Raw genomic sequence first — 21,746 nt, forward strand, 5'->3', positions numbered from 1 at the left:
ACAATAACACATGGATATTTATACAAGTAGGATCTTTTCATTGTTTAAAATATTTCTATCGTATTCTATTTATCAATATATTTTATATATTTTACAACAGTTCAATTAATTTTAACATACGCACTATAAAAAAGTTCAATATAATACTTAAATAGCTTATATGCAAATTATAAAACGAGGAAATTAAATATTATTTTATCTTTAAAATTCTATGAGGTAATAATGTATTGAAGATATGATTGTGTCTATATACATGTGGAGGATTTAAAATGAGGTTCCTCTCATGTTTAATTCATTTAAGTGCTATCTACAATTTCGTTGTATGTTGCATGCGTTATTGAAATAAAGATTTCGCATGTTTATACATGTAAATATATATGTTTACATATGAAAAACAAATAAAATGTCCACATTATTTTTTACATATTAATGTAGTAACTTCATTTCTTCCAAACGCTAGATATTCTTCTAGTGAGTAGTCGAATAGCACAAAGTCATACCTGAAACGTAAAATTGAATAAAATAATTTGTTTTATCAACGTTTGATCATTCTTCCTCTTCCTCTTACTTTTTCTTTTATTCGTCAACATTTGAAGTTATTTGCTCTGCCTCAGAGGAAATCGTAAATTTTAAGAATGATTGCATTGTAATTTTTAAAATTAAAATTCAGTAAAATAAAAAATAATTGAGTAAAATTCAGTTACTAGGTGAATGGTATGCCAGGAAAATTAAAATACATCAACCATGATATACTACTAGGTATGTGAATTAATTCGGTCCATCTGGCGATCAAATGCTGTACTATGTAATTTTCTAACCTCTAATGTCTGCAAAAGGCTTTATTTTTTAGTTTTGATATCTGGCAATAATATTCAGTTGATAAACGTTTGGATTTGTAACAATAATATCGTGTTTATCTGACTCGAAAATGTCGAAATTCGAGCAAAAAAGCATCATTCCCGGAAAGTTCTCATTTTCTCTTTTCACTTGAAGAAAACAGCCGCTGAGGCCCATCGAATGCTCGTAGAAGCTTATGGTGAAAGTGCTCCCACCGATAAATGATGCAGAGAATGGTTACGACGTTTCAAAAGTGATGATTTCAGTGTCGATAACAAACCTCGTCCTGGTCAGCCGAAGAAGTTCGAAGACGAGGGATTGCAGGCGCTAATCGATGAAGATTCGTGTCAATCGCAACATGAGTTCGCGCAATTGTTGAATGTTGATCGATCAACAATTTCTGTGCGTTTGGCAGCCATGGGAAAGATTTACAAAGAAGGAAGATAGGTGCCATATGAACTGAAAGAAAGAGACATCGAAAGGCGAAAAGCCATGTCTGAAATCTTACTTGCCAGGCAAAAAAGAAAAGGTTTTTTGCATCATATTGTGACTGGAGACGAAAAGTGGATATATTTCGATAATCCCAAACGAAGGAAATCCATTAGCGACCCAGAAAAACCATCCACATCGATACCAAAGCGGAATTCATAGCAAGAAAGTAATGCTCTGTATATAGTGGGACCAAAAGGGTGTAGTGTATCATGAACTATTAAAACAGAGCCAAACCATCATTGCCGAACTTTATCAACAACAACTGATCCGTTTAAACAACGCATTGAAGAATAAGCGGCCGGAATATGCAAACAGACACGACAAAGTGATCTTCCAGGACGATAACGCTCGGCCACATGTTGGAAAGATTGTGAGGGCCACCTTGGAAGCACTTGGCTGGGACGTTTTACCTCACCCGCCGTATTCACTAGACATTGCTCCATCCGATTATCACTTGTTCAGATCGATAGCACACGGGCTTTCGGACCAGCACTTCAACAATTATGAAGAAATAGAGAAATGGCTCAATGAATGGATCGCTTCATATACCGGCAGTTCGCAGATCGCGGCACTTATTACCTAATGAATACATAGAAGATGCTATTTGAGGTTTTTATCACCGATTAGCGCATTGTCAAACAATGAATGGTGAACAATTTGAGCATTTTGATACATTAATCGCGCTTTCAATTGCTAGTTTTCCTTTATGATCATCTTGTCTCAGCTGGCTGGATATTTCTTCGATCTTGCCTTAGCTGGCCGGATACTTTGATCTTGCCTTGACTGGCTGGATATTTTTTTGATCTTGCCTTGGCTGGCTAGATACGTCTTTGATCTTGTTTTGGCTGGTTGAATATTTCTTTGATCTTACCTTGGTTGGCGAGACATCTTATCATAAAAAGCTCGATAACTTCGAAACGGCTTACTCAAAGTCAAAAAAGTTATAGTGTTTTGAAAAGGTCTGAAGAAGGGCTACAAGAATATGTAATAAAAAATAGATAGTCCCATTCAAAAAATTCAAGCTGATCTTGTCCTGACCTTAGCGGCGCCACCCAAGGTCAAACTCATAATGTCAGTAAATAGATCTTTTGAAACCCTACAATCTTTATTTGAAACATTTTTTTCTAAAATGCTTAGTTTTTGTGATATTCCACCGTTCCGGTACTTTTTATACACCTTGTATATCTGCATATTGTTACATATTTTTACTTGTAACTCTTGTTACAAATTTCTTAAAGAACTGTGTGAGAAAAGTAATGAACAGAGTGGACGCGCGAATATATTACTATGATCAAAAAGTATCCGAACTTTATTTTTTAAATATCGCGGGTAAACTGTAAATCAAATCCGTTTGCTTTCTTAAGTTGATACACATGTCCTTCACATTTGGTGAAAAAATCATGGATCTTTCAAGCCGTTTGAAAGTGGCAGTTGTTTATGTCAGTGAAGATTGTTGTGCACCAGCACATTTGGCGCAGCGAGCTTTCCGATGGCAACTACTACGTATGTGGTTGAATACTTGGCAATTTTTACCAAGTATTTTGTACTATTCGGGTTGGGTTAGTACAGATTGCTTCTATTTTTACAACTTGATTCCCTAAGGTTTTGATACCATAGATTTTGTCTATTGATTCGGAGTTATCAAAGGTAAACATGAATAATCTAAGTTCGACATGTGACTTAATGGACTTTAATTCATCATTTGGGTCCTTTTTGACTAGGATCTTAAGAATATTGACCGCTGATAGAATTTTGAAGTTCTTATCTTTCAGATCTACGATAATATCTCTAGGATCAGTAGTAGGATCAAGTCCTCTTGCCATCACCTTGTAGGGACGAGAATTCTTGTCAACGTAGGTATACCATTTCGTCTGGATCCCAGCTTCTTTTTCGTCATTTAGCATTTTAGTGATCCTCCGATATTCTTCCCCGTTTAGACAGTTGATCTTAGTGTCGCCAGATTGGAGGTAGGAAATCTTTCTTTTGAATCCATGTTTTCATAGATTTTCAGTTACTTTGTTGATGTATTTTGGCCCACTAATGTACGAGTAAATTAGTGATGGCAGCAACTTCCTTACTGAGGGGCGCAACTTTCTTACTGAATTTTTTGATGGATGGTTGGAATTGGGCTTGAGGGGAGCGTTTAGTTCTCGGCGGAGTCCGTTCTGTTTCGGGCGCGTTAGTATTTTTCCTCTTTCTTTTTTTTGTTTGGATCATCCAGTCATATTGTCCGTTAGGAGATTTGTCTTTCTTTTTCCTTGGGAACATGAATTCCTCTCCTCATCAGTGTAATATGTCATTTCATGTTCCTCCAATTTGACCAGGCGGGCCTCAAAAGATTTAATCTGATTTTCCAATAATTGGTTTTCTTCAGTAAGAAGCGAACATTTTTCCCTGAGATTTACCGCCTCACTCAGCGAGTCTCTTCCAAGGAGACATTGTTGGAAAACAATGGTTGGTCTTTTCCAGAATCCGTGGGGCCGACCTCCGAAAAGGGTGGATTTTCCAGTAATCTTGAACTACCACCTGACTGGATAATTACTTCCGTTTTAGTTTTATCCATTGCTTGTATTCCACCAGCTATTCCGGCGACTCGATGATTTTCTGTCAGGTTAGGTTGTCTCCCTTAGTTAAATTGCTCTTGTTCTTAGGTGCCAGAGTCTCGCTTTTTGCCCCTCATCTATCTGCTATGACCGAGATCACATTGCCCGGGGTTCGCGAACGAAGGATGCTAGATGATCAGACTTGCTGGTTTACTTGATGTTATACAGCGCGGCATTTCACGGCTCCTTATAGATGTACCTCCTCCAGCAAGGGGTGCACCGCCGCGACCTTACCAGCTATTTGAACCCCTGTGTTATAATTAATTGATAAACGCTTTACATTTTTGATAAGAGATTTTTAAACATTAACAGTGGTATCTTTACTTGTTTAGGCAAAGTTATAATCGTCGATATCTTATAAAAAGTTCGATAATTTCGAAACAGTTGATTCAAAGTTGATAAAATTATAACGGATTAGAAAAGTCTTAAGACGTGCTGGAATATTAAAATATGCGACAAAAAATAAGGGAAGCTTTATGAAAAATTCAAGATGACAGCCTGATCTTGGCGACGTCATCTAAGGTCAAAATGACAAACCCAGTAAATAGACCTTTTTAAACCCTATAACTTTTATCTGAAATATTTGTTTATAAAACATTTTTTTGAAATATTTCGCTGTTCGGGACTTTCTTCATATCCTGTATATTTGTATGTATGTTTCGTGTATTTTGCATATGACATATAAAACTAATTTTTCATATTGTAATAAAGAATTATATATAGACATTTTATATGCAAGATGCCGATGTAATACGTAGCTTTTATCCAAGATATTTAAAATAATTAATAATCTTTTAGTAACGATAAGCGATGTATAATACTGAATAGTTAATAGAGTTAGATTATAATGCGTGTCTCCATTGTTTATCTCTTAATCATAAAGAAATAATCAATAGATTCAGATATTTTAGATGAGGCTTCGCTAAAAAGTTCGTTTCATTATTACATTCGCATTCATTTGCACGTGTTGCGTGTTTGGTAATTTCTTTTAATTAATATCTCAAGAATTATCGTGATTGTTTTCAAAATAATACAGCATTATCTTGGTCAATTTAATAAGTTCAACTTACATACGGATGGATGTACAAATTGCGTCAAATTCTTCATATATTGTACAAAACTTTATTCTGCAATATACGTACCTGAACATTTCATATAGTTCATTGATCTGCATCTTAGATAATTGTGTAAAATAGTTTCTTATAACATCTTTTGTCTGGATTCCTCTAGTTGGATTTTTCCACTCGGGTTTGATAATATGTCCTACGTGCGCTTGCTTTATCAGATAGTTTTGGTCATCCTTTGGTAAAAGAATGTTTTTAGAATAATTTTCGAAAAATATCTAAACAAGATAAATGTGTTTAACATTATGAAAGATATCCCGATAACTGGACCTTCTTTTAATGTATAAACACAAAATAATAAATCATTCATTTATTGTATCATTCTTAATGCTAGCAATCAAAAATTTCATTGCTCACATGCAATGTCTCGAATTTAGCTATAACATCAAATCGCACTTGGCAAGGTGTGCAAAAATTCACTACTGGTGTCCAGTGCATGTCAAGATCATTCCCTGCTTTCCACTGACATAATAGCCATCGCACGAATTCTTCGAAGACTGGATATCTTGGGCCTTGTCTGGTATTCGTCTTCGGATCCTATATTTTATAAAAAAGTTGTATATCAATTTTAATATTTCTTGCTTGAGGTTAACAATTTTATTAATTTAAATTATCATAGAATACGAACACGATGCTGATAAAATTATACTTTAAATCATTCGAAGAATCTGTTCCTAAATATTTTCCAACTTATGCCTTTATTTTGCCTTTGGCAAAAATGTCATTCTACAAAATCTGAAATTTTATCCGAATAAAATTCATATAACCTCCCCTCTTTCCCTCTCTCACTTCCCCCCTTCCTTCTCTTCACTTTCCCTCTCACTTTCTCTTAAAAATCGAAACTTTCTGTAAATAATCTCAATAAATAAGTATAAAAGAAATATCACATATATTATATTGGGTTGACCAATAAGTCCGTGCGGTTTTTCTCGATAGATGGATTCAAGGCGCTGTGCTGAGCTTTATCTTCAGTTGAAAATCTTGAAAGCGTATGATCATTGACAGATGACATTTCAATGCATTTAAAAAATATATGTAAATATTGCTTGTGTATCTTATGTGTTTTGAGTCATATGAAAATGAATAATCAGAACAAGCATTTTCGGCATATTATGCTTTTTTATCTTAAAAAGGCAAAAACGCGGCGCAAACCTGTAAAAAGATTTGCGCAATATATGGTGAGGATGCCGTAAAAGAACACGTGTGCCAAAAGTGGTTTGCGAGATTTCGTTGCGGAGATTTTTCTGTCAAAGACAAACCACGCTTAGGCCGACCAAATGAGATCGACAGCGACAAATTGAAGGCGGTAATCGACACCAATCTATACTACACGACGCGGGAGATTGCAGACGTTCTCCAAATATCGAAATCGAGCGTGGAAAATCATCTGCATCAACTTGTTAGCCGTCTCGATGTTTGGGTTCCGCACGAACTGAGCGAAGCTCATTTAATCTAACGCATTTTCATCAGCGATTCACTCGGGAAACGTGAGAAAAGCGATCCATTTCTGAAGCGTATGGTAACTGGCGACGAAAAATGGATCGTCTACAATAACATCAAGCGCAAAAGATCATGGGGGCAGCGCAGCGAACCGCCACAAACTATAATACTTCGAAAGCAAGGCTTCACCCGAGCAAGATCATGCTCTCAATTTGGTGGGATTGGAAGGGTGTTGTGTTCTACGAGCTACTTCCGAAGAACAGAACGATCAATTCAGATGTGTATTGTAGTCAGCTAAATAAATTTAATGCAGCGATCTACGAGAAGCGTCCAGAATTGGTGAATCATAGAGGCGTCGTCTTTTACCATGGCAACACTAGACCGCACACATCTTTACAAACCCGGCAAAAATTATTTGCGCTAAACTGGGATGTCTTACCACATCCTCCGTATTCTCCAGACATTGCACCTTCAGATTACTATCTGTTTCGCTCCCTTCAAAATTCCTTGAATGGAAAGCACTTTGTCTGTTAGGAAGCTGTCAAACGACACATGGAACAGTTTTTTGCCCAGAAAGACAGGAAGTTTGAACGAGGAATTATGAAGTTGCCCGAAAAATGGCAAAAGATAGTAGATAACAACGGTCAATATATAATTGATTAAAGTTATTACCTTCTATAAAAATAATCATCGATCATTTATAAGTAAAAAACCGTATGGACTTATTGGTCAACCCAATACATGTATATTGTAATTTAATTCTTTCGAGTATATATAATTAACATTCTGACTTAAAAATTCGATAGTTCTAATTAGAGTTCTTGCTTTTTTTAATACAAAAGTACTTTTATATTTTTGAAAAAAATTCCTGTAATTAATATTGTTAAAATTGCAATTAAAAAATCAAGTGCTAATTTCGCATCAAGTATCAAGACCAAATAGTTTTATATAATTCTTTTGATTCTTTCCAACGCAAGTACTAGAGTTCCAGATAAGTTAATATGTTGAATTTTTGAATTTATTTAAAAACGTTATGATCGAAAGTTACATAAATAATGTGAAAAGTAAACTTTTACAATTTGATAACTTTCTAATTGTTGATCGAATGATTTTGATAATAATTTCTTTCAGAACTTGCAAAATATTACTATTGAAAAGTTATATTAGAACTACATTATAATTTAAATCGGGACTTACCCAGACAAAACCTCCAAAGGATGTCCTGGGTGTGTTCTAAGGACGTTTTTAAGACGTTGGGACATTCTCAGGATGTCATTCTTAGGACGTCCTCTAGAGGTCTGTGCTGACTGGGTAGTTAAATTTCAAACTATTTTTTGGTGGGAAACTACTACTACTACATATTCGAAAGTATTGTTTTTGCTTACATCATAAGAAATTGTAATCGTTTTTCAACACAGGTTTTTAATATATGCGAGTGATGAACGTGATGGGTATACGACGATTCTTGGATGAATATATGTATATATATACAGGGTGTCCAGGATGTTTTGGAAACGAAAAATTTTGAAAATTAAGCAGTGAAGATCAAAGTGAGAAGAAAGGTCATGTACCATTATATAAAAATCGCAATAGTTATTAAGTTATTAATTAAAACGTCTAGGCCAATGAGCACACGGGAAACGGTAGACGGGACTGGACAGAATGAGTTGACAATAAACAAGACAAATAACTTACTTCTTAACGTGAATATTCGTGGTGAAGACAATCAGCTGATTGCATGAGGCGGGTTAACACATAAGATCCTTTCCTCGTCTTCAACGGCAAGATGCACTAACGCACGACGTGTTCGTCGAATCATTGTTGTAGACGATTATAAACAAAAGATGATTACCTGCGTCTCTTGCGATCCGCGTGTATCCGACAGACACGTCTTCACGTGAAATTGTTTGACACGCGTCATGCTCCTCCGCGACAAAAAATAAAATTTACTGCAGAGGAATACACCGATATGACTATTGCCTACGGGCTAGCGGACAAAAATGTGCATGCCGCAGTTCGTATCTATGCGGAACGATTTTCTGGGTATGCAGGACATCTGTCGAGAAAAGTGATTTTACAGTGCAAGATTGCAGTGCAAGAGGTTACGTAAGACTGGGTGTTTAGTAGACAACTATAGAGCATAACTGGTATGTTAGTACATCTTGCCGTTGAAGATGAGGAAAAGATCTTGTGTGTTGACCCATCTCATGCAATCAGTTGATTGTCTTTGCTACGAATATTCACGTTGAGAAATAAGCCATTTGTCTCGTCTATCGTCATCATACTTCTGTCTAGTCCCGCCTACTGTTTCTCATACGCTCATTGGTTCCGAAATTTTAATTAATAACTTAATAACTATTGCGATTCTTGAAAAATTTTATAGAACTTTATTGTTCAATCTCACCTATTCTACCTATATAAATTGATTGGTCCAAAATTTCTCAGACACTCTGTACACATAAGCACGTGCGCGCGCGCGCGCGTACACGCATGAACACGCACGCACACATGCATATACTTGTGTACACTCTTGCTTACTTGCTACTTAAATGAATAGATATTGATAGCATCTGACTGTATAATAAGATAATTTTAATAAAATTTCGATAAAATTATATCTTGGAAAATTATCTTCATATTCATAATTTTTATTATGACTTATTAGGGCTTATTAGAGACTTGTTATGACTTATTAAGGAATTTCCACTTTTTAAATGTCGATATATAGCTTCTTGGGACAATACTTATCTACTTCTTGCACAGGCAGATGATTCTTTTAGTTTCAGTCAAAATTTTCAATGTTGTAAAAAATCATCAAACGATAATATTACCTTTGCTCTATAATGCCAAACTATGTGTGCACCGAGATTGCTGTGAAATGTGTGCGGTAAACTGTGCTCTAGTTTGTCCCGATAAGCGCTAAGCAATCTTTCGAACGGATGCCGTACTATCAGGAAACTGATACTGTCGTTTAAGAATTTAGCTAATTCTTCTGCCGTGTGCCTAGGATACTTCTGTCTAGCCAACGAAACCGGCACTGCTTTCGAGGCTTTCAGAAATTGCGGGGTATATCTGCAATATTAGCGCAATCACGATTATCGACTCGGTCGTGCAACAAGCTTCGAATAATTCAATAATTCGATTGGGCCAGACATTTAGTAATATTACAATATAGATGGTAGAAATAGAAAGATCAAGAAATCTTAAGAATAATCAATAGTTTTATCTGTCGTTTTCCCCTTTTATTTTCATTCATAACAAAGAACAAAGAACACCAATACATAAATAACTTACCCTGCGAGTAAGTTGAAGTTATACATCCACGACGTAGAAGCCGCTTTGAAAACATTGCACCATATAAGGTGATATTCTTTATTTATAAGAAATTCCCAGGCATTAGGCCTATGAAGCGAATCATTGCCAGGACGATCAAGTCCTTCCTCGGCACATTTCTCCGCTAGAAATTTACGTCTAGCTATTAGACGTTGCTCGATCTCTGCAGCAGCGATTTGCTCTAATATTTTTTCTTCTGGTGTCAGATTCATTTCCTATCAAAACATACGAAAGTTTTTTTCCTTTTAGAGTAAGAAACTGAGAAAAAGCAACTTTTTGCAACAATATGTAAACGATAAATTATATAGTAACATAGCAATATAGCAGTATTTCGAAAATATTTAAGGCTTCTGGTCCTTTTGCCGGGAAATCCGCGTTGATAGTGGAGCCGCAATGTAGGGATGAGAACTTTCTCTAGCGTATTCACCGTATGATAAATGCGAGTATGTTCTGTTGCGTGCTACGAGTGGTATAAGATAGACAAAAACGGATAGCGAATCTGCCTGTCCTTGTCTTACCACCAGATAGCTGACAATCGTGGCGGCACGAGTCAGCGGTGATCTTACCTCTTACGATCCATCTCACATGTGCCCCTCCTTTCACGCAATGCCTTAAGCCGTAATCACACTAGCGATTGCCGATTGGATTACGATTACGATTGGCGACTGGCGATTAAAATAGAGCATTGTCTAAACGGCAATCACAAATTTCAATCGGTGCCTGTTTTGTCCTGATTGGTTGAAAAGTAATCGCCAATCGTCAATCGCAATTGCAATCCAATCGGCAATCGCTAGTATGATCGCTAGTATGATCATTACTTTAGACAGTGTGTCAAGTTTTAAGCCGCTGGTAGCACGCGTAGCGTGTTGGTGACATAGAGAGGGTCAAGGGAGAGTGTGACAGATAAGATGGAAGTTACCATTTTGAGAACAATCAGATGGAATGAAGCGCGGTTTTCAAAAACGTATTAGGTGTGTGAATTAATTCGGTCCGTTTTTTTCTTCCAAAAAAGATTTTAATATGAAAAAACATGAAAAAGTACACTAATCAAAGTATTAGAAGTAATCGCTTGCTATTATTTTTTCCCATCTGTCTGGCAGTTGTTGCATCCCGTGACGAAAAAACGATTCGTCCTTTGAAGCGATCCATTTATTGAGCCATTTCTCTATTTCTTCATAATTGTTGAAGTGCTGGTCCGAAAGCCCGTGTGCCATCGATCTGAACAAGTGATAATCGGATGGAGCAATGTCTGGTGAATATGGCGGGTGAGGTAAAACGTCCCAGCCAGTAAGTGCTTACAAAGTGGCCTTCACAATCTTTTCAACATGTGGCCGAGCGTTATCGTGCTGGAAAATCACTTTGTCGTGTCTCTTTGCATATTCCGGCCGCTTATTCTTCAATGCGTTGTTTAAACGGATCAATTGTTGTTGGTAAAGTTCGGCAGTGATGGTTTGGCTCTGTTTTAATAGTTCATGATACACTACACCCTTCACTACACACTACTCCCACCATATACAGAGCATTACTTTCTTGCCGTGAATATTCCGCTTTGGTATCGATGTGGATGGTTTTCCTGGGTCGCTAATAGATTTCCTTTGTTTGGGATTATCGAAATATATCCATTTTACGTCTCCAGTCACAATACGATGCAAAAAAACCTTTTCTTTTTTCTTTTTTGCCTGACAAGTAAGATTTCAGACATGACTTTTCGCCTCTCGATGTCTCTTTCTTTCAGTTCGTATGGCACCCATCTTCCTTCTTTGTAAATCTTTCCCATGGCTGCCAAACGCACAGAAATTGTTGATCGAACAACATTCAACAATTGCGCGAGCTCATGTTGCGATTGACACGGATTTTCATCGATTAGCGTTTGCAATTCCTCGTCCTCAAACTTCTTCAGCTGACCTGGACGAGGCTTGTCATCGACACTGAAATCGTCACTTTTGAAACGTCAAAACCATTCTCTGCATGATTTATCAGTGGGAACACTTTCACCATAAGCTTCTGCGAGCATTCGATGAGCTTCAGCTACCCTACAATTTTTATTTGAAACATTTTTTTCTAAAATGCTTCGTTTTTGTGATATTTCACCGTCCCGGTACTTTTTATATGTCCTATATATTCTCGTGAATGTATTTATAATTATCCAATAGATATCTCGTATTATTGAACACGATGATTTACGACAAAAAAAACGGTTGCAACGATATATCCTAAGTGTCTTTTAGGTTATTAAATGGACGGTATTGAGCGGATACTCATCCATATACCGCATTGCGCCTGGAAGTGTGCCAATCTATGGTCGTTGCGCTTTACATAAGGCGAACATTTTCAGTTTCGACAAAAATTTCGGGTTATTTACGAAGAAACTTTTCTCTTTTCGTTATTATATGAATACTGATTACACTGGAAATATATTTCACACACAAGTATGTATGTGCACACGTTTCTTCAATTTTGTATTTATAAAATGTATGTAATTAAGATTGTTATTGTAACTACCTGAAAATAACATTAGAAACTGTTTAAAAATAAAATAAAATACATCATTATAAAACCAGTTCAAGTTAGAGATGCATTGTATTCAATTATTGCTTCTTATGCATATTTTTTTATTACAATATAAAAACAGATTAATCCTAATGATATAATATGCAACGATATATCCTAATGACAATATTACATGAAAAAAAGATGCGAGAATAGATAAATAAATGTATACAATAATAAATATATATTTATGGCGTAATTTGCTCATAAGTTTTCAAAGTATACTTCTAAAATTAAATATTTTATAGAAATCTTTTTATTATAATATTAAAGATATCTCGTTGTAAGTTCAATATGAATTAAAATAGAGCCACAAATTTTTTTATTTTCTCGTTTCTTTCAAACATATGTATTTCATATGACAATAAACATCTGTAGGTCATATTATCACGTTAGTAAGTTGTTCAAAATCCATCCAATGCTAACTATAAGATCATCTAAACAGAAGTACATTTAAATAATGATCATGACTTTGAAATCTCCGAGGAAAAATGACCTCGAGCAAATTGTTCTCATAAGAATTGCTCTTTTGAACAGTCATAAAATATTATCATAAACTTTATATAAAGTGTTCAGCATATTAATCCGTGAACTTGTAGATATTTCCAACGATTTAAAGAAAATAAAAGTTTGTGTGATAAACATTCATTTGCTTCATACAGACTACAACTTGTAAAAAGAAAATTTGAAAAAAATTTCCTCCATAAAAAATCAAAATCACTTTGTATTTTCTAAACAGTGAACCGTGCAATATATTTTATATAATATTTTGGAAAATTTTAAAACGAATTCAACGCACTATTAGAAATGTTACTTTTATTAATATTTATTATTAAATACATAGCATTATATTTAAAAAAATAATATTTATAAGCAGATAATGTTTATAGGCAATAGTATTTATAATTTCTTACAAATTCTGAAATGTAAATATAAATATTGCAAGTCTGGAAACAATTTTGCTTTGTAAACATATAATATTCCTCATCATGAGGAATTATTTGTCGAGTTTTCTTCTGAAAAAGATATTATTCATTGTTTCAATAACGACACTGCTGAATTGTTATTCTAATTCAGAAGAAGTTTATATACTATTGATATTTGGTGAATGTAAAAGAAAATTTTAATAAAGTTGCAGTCTTATACAGGCAATGATATCTACGTAAATAGAAATTATCATACATACAAGATGACATTTAAAAACATTGAACAACAATTAAGGGTAATGATAAAAAAGATGAAAAATGTGATATGGAGACAATCTAATACCATAAAAGTCCTTTAGATAAAAATCCATAATCAGTATTTCTTCTGCTATCTTAGACTCAATAGTTGATATACATAAGTGGCATAAATCAGAAGTTGAAGAAACACTAAATACATATGAACATGAAAAACCACTACTTAACTGAAGTACTTTATCAATCTTAAATTCCATCTATAAAGATTTGACACGTTTATTGGTTTAATAAAAATATATTTAGGAATAAACCCTCGAAACAACGAAAATTTGGATATTCTTATTTGCATATTTTCTCCAAGGCATTTTTATAATGGGAAGAGATCATTCGAAATTACAGTTAGCCTTTTTGATAAAAGATTTAATATTATTTTAATTATTATGACCGTTTTGGGAGAATGATCATTGACCACGAATTCTGAATTTTATAAATAGAAAAGACAAAGAGCAGATTAATTAATCCACGCGGTGAGTATTTGACGCATTCTGAGAGGCGAGAATCATCACAATATAATGCATGAATTCTCACAATACAAGTTTTTAAAGTATAAAAAAAACGTTATATAATTTTGACATCGCTAGTTAAATGTAAATTGGGCAATGTTGTTATTATGATTGTAAAAATTACACGCAAAATTAATTAATTTTACTAATTTTCAAAAGTCTTTTTTAAAAGCATGTTTTGTCAAATGGCTGTCATATATCCAACGAACTAATTAAATAATTGACTTCAAACTGAATATATACAGAGTGAGGAAAAAGTTCCGGACCGGTAAAATATCTCGAAAACATTTTACAACCAAGCATTTTAGAAAAAAATGTTTCGAACAAAAGTTGCATGATTTCAAGAGGGACATAAAACAACTATATCATTTTATTTACAAATGGCACCATTTTCGAGATATTCACTGATTATTATTTTTCTTACAGGGAAACCCTAATTTTTTATTACACGGTCTTTTTCTACCAATCATTTTGAACAACTTTTGTCTGAAACATTTTTTTATTTGCCTAATATCTTTTGAGATATATAAGGAAAACTTGATAACTTTTTCAATATTTAACTTACGATATCTCGTTAATTATTTGTCGAAAAAAAAAATGGTACTAGACTTTTTTGCTATATTTAATCTCAAGAATATATTGTTGCAATCGCGCCCTTACTTTTTTGTTAACTTATTGACTTTTGGAAATTTCAAAATCATCAAATTAATAAAAGTCAGGGCGCTATTATAACGTTATTCTTGAGGCTAAATAGAGCAAAAGGTCTAGTACCTTTTTCTTTCGACCTTTTCTTTCGACAAATAGCGAGATATCGTAAGTTAAATATTGAAAAAGTTATCAAGTTTTCCTTAAATATCTCAAAAAATATTAGACAAATAAAAAAATTATCAAATCAGACAAAAGTTGTTCAAAATAATTGGTAGAAAAAGACGGTGTAATAAAAAATTGAAGTTTCCATTTAAGAAAAATAATAATCAGTGAATATTTCGGAAGTGCCGTTTGTAAAGAAAATGATATAGTTGTTTTATGTCTCCCTTGAAATCATACAACTTTTGTCTGAAACATTTTTTTTTTAAATGCTTACTTTTCGAGATATTTGACCAGTCCGGGACTTTTTCCTCACTCTGTATACATATTCTAAATACATATTTTTTTTTAGCAAGTGCCAAAATTATAATAGTATTCATCTTACTTTTTTTTTTAATAACAAGTTAAAGTCAAAAAGTTTTTATGAAAAATTGCTAATTTATGTGCCCCATTTTGTTATATGTAATTTTTCTTATCAATAATTGATCTTTATCAATGGCTAATAATGACAATCCTACTAATTACAACTCATTTTGCAATTTTCATTTCAAATAAACTCTAATTGTAAACCCAATATAAATTTTTTATTGTTACATGTAGCGTTGTATTAAATAAAAGTTTTTAATAAACATTTTTATACATAAAAATTTATACATTTTTCAAATATGTATAAATATAAATATAACGCAAATAAAACGCATCTTGAAATGTCATAGTTTCCCTAAAAGTTATTTATTTCTCAGTCTATTTTAAGCAAGTACGCTCTTAAATTTAGGTAGTATCAAAAATTTGATCGCTCGGTTCTTAAACGATAATATCTGGCACTGACGTGCTCTTTTATAATACACGACTTACCTCCAACAAATTTGCCTGTTGTAAAGTATTGGTGCCATCCTGACCAGATAGCACTAGGATGATAAGCGTCAGGATACCTGCGGCAAATATAGCCCGACGAATTCCTACTAGGACGCGACGACGTGGGGTCATCTTCTCCCGCAAAATGTGTTTCCGTCTATATTCATATCGGACTGGAACACATTAAAACATCATCTCACAGACAGTAATCTGCTATGAGAAATTGATCAATCTGCTAACCGGCTCACCGCTCGTAATACTATTACGAGTTATATTTCGTTGCTAATGTAGATGTGCTACATGGAAAATGAATAAAGAATTTCTATCGGATATAAACGGATATATGATGTAACAATGATTGAAGCTCTCTTTAGCAGCATGTATAAAAATGTGAGCAATAAAATCTGAACAGTAAGTAAATTGACCAATCACAATTTTGGAAATTATCGAAAATAAAAAATTATTATTCTGAAATTTTCGATTGTAATCGATCGATTCGTCTACTGTTTAAAATTTTATCGCTTATATTTTTATATATTTTATCAGTCTGAAACTTCATATTTATTTTCTCACTGATAAAGGGAAGACCGGAAGCGGAAAACGCTTTTGCAATGCGGTTACAATAGATAGTCCTTCATGTCCATATTAAGGATCTCAAATATTAGCTTCAGACACCTCTTATCCTTTTTATGAATTAAAAAAAAAAAGAAAACATGAAAATGTTCATATCATCGAATCGATTAATCACTTGGCAGCGCGATAAATTTCAAAGAAAGGAGGGAAAAAGTTAAGTGGCAAAATGTTCCAGGATCAATAATTATAAAAACTGACCTTTTCATAGTACTTACATACATATAAGTAGAATTTCAATTAAATACGTTATCTCAAGAGATTCAACAGAACATTAGAAAGTAGATGCGGTAATAATCAGACGATACGGATTCAATATTATCTAATTTTGGAACATTTGCTACTTAACTTTTTTCCTTCTTTCCTTGAAATCTATCGTGCTGTCAGGAGATTAATTGATCCGATGATATCAACATTCTTATATATATTAACTTTTATATATATATATATATAACTTATATATATTAACTTTTTGCACTCGGAGCTATCTCGCGGGTTACCTACCAACAATTCAGCGGCACCTTTTTAGAAAAATGAACAAACAGGAATCGCGTCATATTAAATAATATAATTTTGAAACCAAGTAATTTATTGCAATTATATTTGGTTTATATGAATCTTTAGACATTGAGGAACATATTTATGACAAAAAATCAAAATTTTATATCCTTTTTTCTAACGCGTGGTAACGTATGAATCAGTCACCAATATGCATTGCAGGTTCGCTTTGTCATTGTTCTGTAAACTAAATAAATGGGTCAGAAATGTTTAAATTACAAAATGAAATTTATTAAAAGAATATTATTTTTCTAATTTTACGTTTCTGACTTAGTGCAGTTAACGATCTATTGTGCCGCTCTATACTCCAATATGATCTGCTTTCAGCTTTAAAAGTCTCTTTCTCTTAAGCTACTCTTAAGCCTAAGGGTTGCTTGTTTATCTTCTCAAATGGCACTATATCATGTGGTATATCACCAAGAAAACATGTATTTTTGAAAAATTTACGCTCGCGTAAGTTTATCCTATATAATCACTAATAGTTTTCATATCCCCTTACAGGGGACATCCGAATAGTTTGCTAGACTTACGATGCTTCCTCAGAGGGAACATTCGAGTGCAAAGGGTTAAATTATAAAAAATATAAGACTTATTTGAAGCTAATGTTTGGAATTCTTAATATAAGTCATGAAAGACTGTCTATTGTAACTACACTACTCAAAACAATTAGAGGAACACTTTCAAACTTGCAAAATTTGATGGTTTTTAAGAAGCCATATTTCAGCTTGGGGAGGTCGTAGAACAATGTTCCAGGGCGCATTTTAACGGGTGAAGCATCGACTTTAAAGAGGCTAAGATTTCATTATTCGTCTCATCGAACTGTTTTTCTTGTGAGGCTCAAAATCAGGTCGTGAAAAAATTGTGGAAATTTCATGACTTTGTAGCCATATACGAATAAAGCAGGGAGACATCTTAGCGAAAATGAAGTAGCGCAAGTAATCACTTTAATATAGAAGAGGGTCCTTACCTCTGCTGACACACACACATACACATCACGCACACTTCATATTAACGTACACATACACCATACACATGATGTGCAAAATCCGACCGAGCAACCTCCCCGTGGTGCATATCGGATAACGCGAATGCCGGCGGTGTTGCTAAAAATCCTGCAAAATGCAGGGGTGAGTTTGAAATGTGACAACTCGGCTCCAAAGTATGATAGAACAATGTTCCTTGCGGCGTTTTAAAGGGGAAGTTTCCTACTTCAAAGCGAGTGTGGTGCCATTTTTATTTCCATCCCTGCTTTATTCGTGTATGGCTACAAAATCATGAAATTTCCACGATTTTTTCACGACCTGATTTTGGGCCTCACAAGAAAAATAGTTCGATAAAACGAATAATGAAATCTTAGCCTCTTTAAAGTCGATGCTTCACCCGTTAAAATGCGCCCTGGGACATTGTTGTACGACCTCCGCAAGCTGAAATATGGCTTCTTAAAAACCATCAAATTTTGCAAGTTTTAAAGCGCTCCCTAAATTGTTTTGAGCAGTATATATTCCAAAATCGCATTTCTGCTCCTGGTTCTTTCCTTGTGAATCATTTTTCTCTCGTTGTATCATCACATTAAATGAAGTCAGTTAAATAATGTATTTTTTTCTTACATTATATATCTAAGCAAATTTCTTTTACCATCAGTTCAATAATACAAATTGTTGATATGCACTGAAGTTCTTTTCAAAAACGAAATTTTTCTATATTTTATTAATTTATATATATATGTCGAACGTAAACGTTGTGCACTTTGATATTTGATATGAACGTGAATTTATCGTTCATTCATTATAGGATAATGTATCTAGTATCTTGTGCATATAGAAAAACACAGTGCGATTAAAGTATCGATAAACTGGGATAACAATTGGACTTTCTATGCTACTCAAGAAAGGTTAAGTTCAAACTGAAGATTCAAATATTAACAATGGGAAATAATGAAAAGATTCGGAAGGATAAGTATATCACGTTTATTTATGGAATGTTATGGAATGAAATAAAATTGGAGGAAATGCGAGGAAATGTCAATGAAATGACTAGTCAATATTACATTTCTCAAAATCGCAAGACTACGAACATTATCGTGGTGAGTGAATGGAAAACAGTATAATCTTCTACATAATATATTAAATATTACAAATTACGTATCCTCTTGAATATCTCCTAATTTTATCTATAACTTAGGTGTACATATACAGAGAGCAGAATGCACACATAAAATAAATGCGTAAAATTGCTGCTTTATACGACTAATCGATATTTGATATTTATATAGAGTATCTAATACAATTCGTACGAACGTTCGTGTGAATGTAAATCGATCGAAACAAACAAGTCACCATCATTTTGTAAACAACTACGTAAAATTTACGGTTATTGATATACAATACCCTGTATATCTGAGTTACCTATATTTTTTTAACTGTATTATTGATCATTCGTTTTATATTATGAATTATACAATTATACAGGGTGATCCGAAATTCCCGCATTCGGAGTACATGACATGGTACTTTATGCTAAAATAAACAACTTTTTCCTTTAGCAAAATTGCGTCCAACAAGTAGTTTTTGTAGAAGAACGTGTTAAAGTTAACGAATAAGTGCTCTTGCCTATGTGACGCTCAGGGCCGGCGCGCGCGCCTCACTCGCGTGTACCTAATCAGTGACTAATATTCATAAGTAATGCCTTTTAAGACGCTCATACGGCTCTGTTGTGATTAGTTTATGACATCTAATACAATCTTAAGATGTCGTCAACTAATCACAACAGAGCCGTATAAGCGTCTCAACAGATTGCATGCGCGGGTATATTTCGCCGCGGACTTACGCGTGTAGCGGGCGTTTTTTCATGAATTTCGCGGGAGTTTGGTCATTCAGTAAAATCGCAATAAATCGATAGCTACTTCGTTCTTCTCAATGAAATTTCTTTTATTTTACACTTAAATATATGCTCTACGATTGTTAAAAAAAAAAAGAAACGACATTTTTTTTTAATAAGTAAATATAGAATAGTGAACTAAAAGTCGTTGCCTAGCAACACAAATACCATACACACAATGCCCATCGTATTTATACGATACCCGCTCTCCAGCACAAATCTACTACTAAATACGTACTTTTACGTGACCCGCGCTCTAGTGACAAACTGCAAAAAACGTAAAAGTACGTCTCCCGCATGCAATGTGTTGAAAGATATTATTTATGAATACTCGTAGAATACTCACTGACTAGATACACGCGAGTGAGGCGCGTGAGCCGGCTCTGGGCGCTACATAGATAAGAGCACTTATTCGTTAACTTTAACACGTTCTTCTGCAAAACTATTTGTCGGACGCAATTTTTAAGCTGAAGGAAAAAGTTGTTTGTTTTAGCATAAAATATCATGTCCTGTACTCCGAATGCGGGAATTTCGGATCACCCTGTTCGGACACCTGTAATTTATTTAGGAATTATAGAATTTTATATCACGTGCAGTACGATAATTCATAGATCATAGACAAGACATATTTAACATTAAAGGAAATGTCTATCAAAAAATCACCAAATTCGGGTCATTACAGCGCATATGCTTATATAGAGTGTCACGTGGATTATTACGTGATTCGTATAAAATGTCATCCATTGGCGACCATAGTAATCAATAAAGATACTTGTATAAAATGACTTAATCGAAAAAAACTTTTGACGACAATTATTAATCAGCAAGCGAAACAGCACGCTATAAGCGAGAAAGTGAAAGAGGCAAAAAAGAGAACTGGCTAACGATGAAATCGTTATAGGGTGGTGGTCTTTTTTGCGCAATTCTAATCTCGGGATTTCCTGTGAGATTTGCTTGCTCGCTGCTTTGCTCGTTCACAGGTAGTGTATTTTGTCATATTGTACCTTCTCCGATGGGCATGTATCCAACGACGACGAGGACGTGATAATCACTGACGCATCGATGCGGTTACGTACGCAATTGTCCAGCGTAGCTTCTCCCTTAATCGCTGGTTACCCAGTTGCTACGTCCATCGCTACGAAGAATGGGGTGTCGTCGAGGGCTGAGTTGTCGTCCGCACAACGGTACGTGCGTACGCCACGTGATGCGTGCGCGTGTCCTTAGCAGAAAGCACTCGATGACACATGTATCACGGTGGCATCGTGCGAATCACTGAGCCGACCTCACTTGGTCGTGTCTCGCGTTTGTGGCGCTACCACTCGACTTAGTGCGTCTCGTCAGGGCTGGTTTAATAGGGTGCTTACAGGTGCGACGCAATACACATCCTATTGATGATACTTGTCGATATTTTCTGCTCTTATTAATGAAAACGTTATATGAAGTAAGCGAGAACTCAGTAAAGTATATAATACTATACTTCCGAACTGTCAAAAATATATTGAGATTGTTGTCTTCCTGATGATCTGAGATTCTCTTAATAGAAGATATTCAAAAAGAAAATACTCAAGCAAAACGAGCCTTTAAATAAATCATGTTTGTACATATTTTAACTAATCTCCAGTCAGAACCGCAATGTTGGTTCGACATCGATGAGGGTTGAATTCACATTGAATTCACGTTGATTCAACGGTTTATCGACCACTTCAACGTCAAATCAACGTCGAATCAATGTTACGGTTCTGATTGGGTCTGTGTGTAAGTCTTAAATAAAACTTCAAATAAATCTTTTTTAAAAAAAAAAGAAACTGTTGGAAATAAAAGACTCAGAATTCGGATAAAGAATAATTTGGAATTTACCAATTTCCTTAACAAAAATGCTGAATTTTTAGTATTGGG

At 34.4% G+C, this 21,746-nt stretch overlaps 2 protein-coding genes across 6 annotated transcripts in view; one reads left to right on the plus strand and one right to left on the minus strand.

The window, feature by feature from the left end:
- LOC105188442 (uncharacterized) overlaps positions 1-21,746 on the plus strand; it is a 34,717-nt gene that overhangs the window by 6,164 nt on the left and 6,807 nt on the right. The gene's annotated exons all lie outside the window — the stretch shown is intronic.
- On the minus strand, positions 180-21,184 carry LOC105188441 (carbohydrate sulfotransferase 11). Of its 4 annotated transcripts, none has more exons than XM_011149893.3 (7): positions 20,855-21,178; positions 15,786-15,958; positions 9,791-10,044; positions 9,328-9,568; positions 5,414-5,593; positions 5,075-5,232; positions 180-500 (listed from the first exon to the last, which is right to left on the minus strand). In XM_011149893.3, exons 1-7 carry the CDS (start codon positions 20,868-20,870, stop codon positions 413-415), a joined length of 1,110 nt encoding a protein of 369 aa, XP_011148195.1. In that variant the 5' UTR covers positions 20,871-21,178; the 3' UTR covers positions 180-412. The 4 variants fall into 4 exon arrangements, 3 of the variants coding, with proteins under 3 accessions (XP_011148195.1, XP_025152711.1, XP_025152710.1); XM_025296925.1 differs by lacking the exon at positions 180-500 and adding an exon at positions 4,148-4,181 and having other exon boundaries at positions 20,855-21,124; XR_003112589.1 differs by lacking the exon at positions 180-500 and adding an exon at positions 7,694-7,803 and having other exon boundaries at positions 5,100-5,232; positions 20,855-21,184.

Source organism: Harpegnathos saltator, unplaced genomic scaffold (assembly GCF_003227715.2).
Source record: "Harpegnathos saltator strain DR-91 unplaced genomic scaffold, Hsal_v8.6 scaffold160, whole genome shotgun sequence".
NCBI classification, from domain to species: Eukaryota; Metazoa; Arthropoda; class Insecta; order Hymenoptera; family Formicidae; genus Harpegnathos; species Harpegnathos saltator.

What these genes read in the sequence shown, in the direction of transcription:
- LOC105188441 (XM_011149893.3), bottom strand. An exon ending in AACAGGCAAATTTGTTGGAG is followed by an intron (nt 10,045 to 15,785) that starts GTAAGTCGTGTA and finishes ATGTTTTGATAG; the next exon opens with GAAATGAATCTGACACCAGA. An exon ending in AACTTCAACTTACTCGCAGG is followed by an intron (nt 9,569 to 9,790) that starts GTAAGTTATTTA and finishes CTAATATTGCAG; the next exon opens with ATATACCCCGCAATTTCTGA.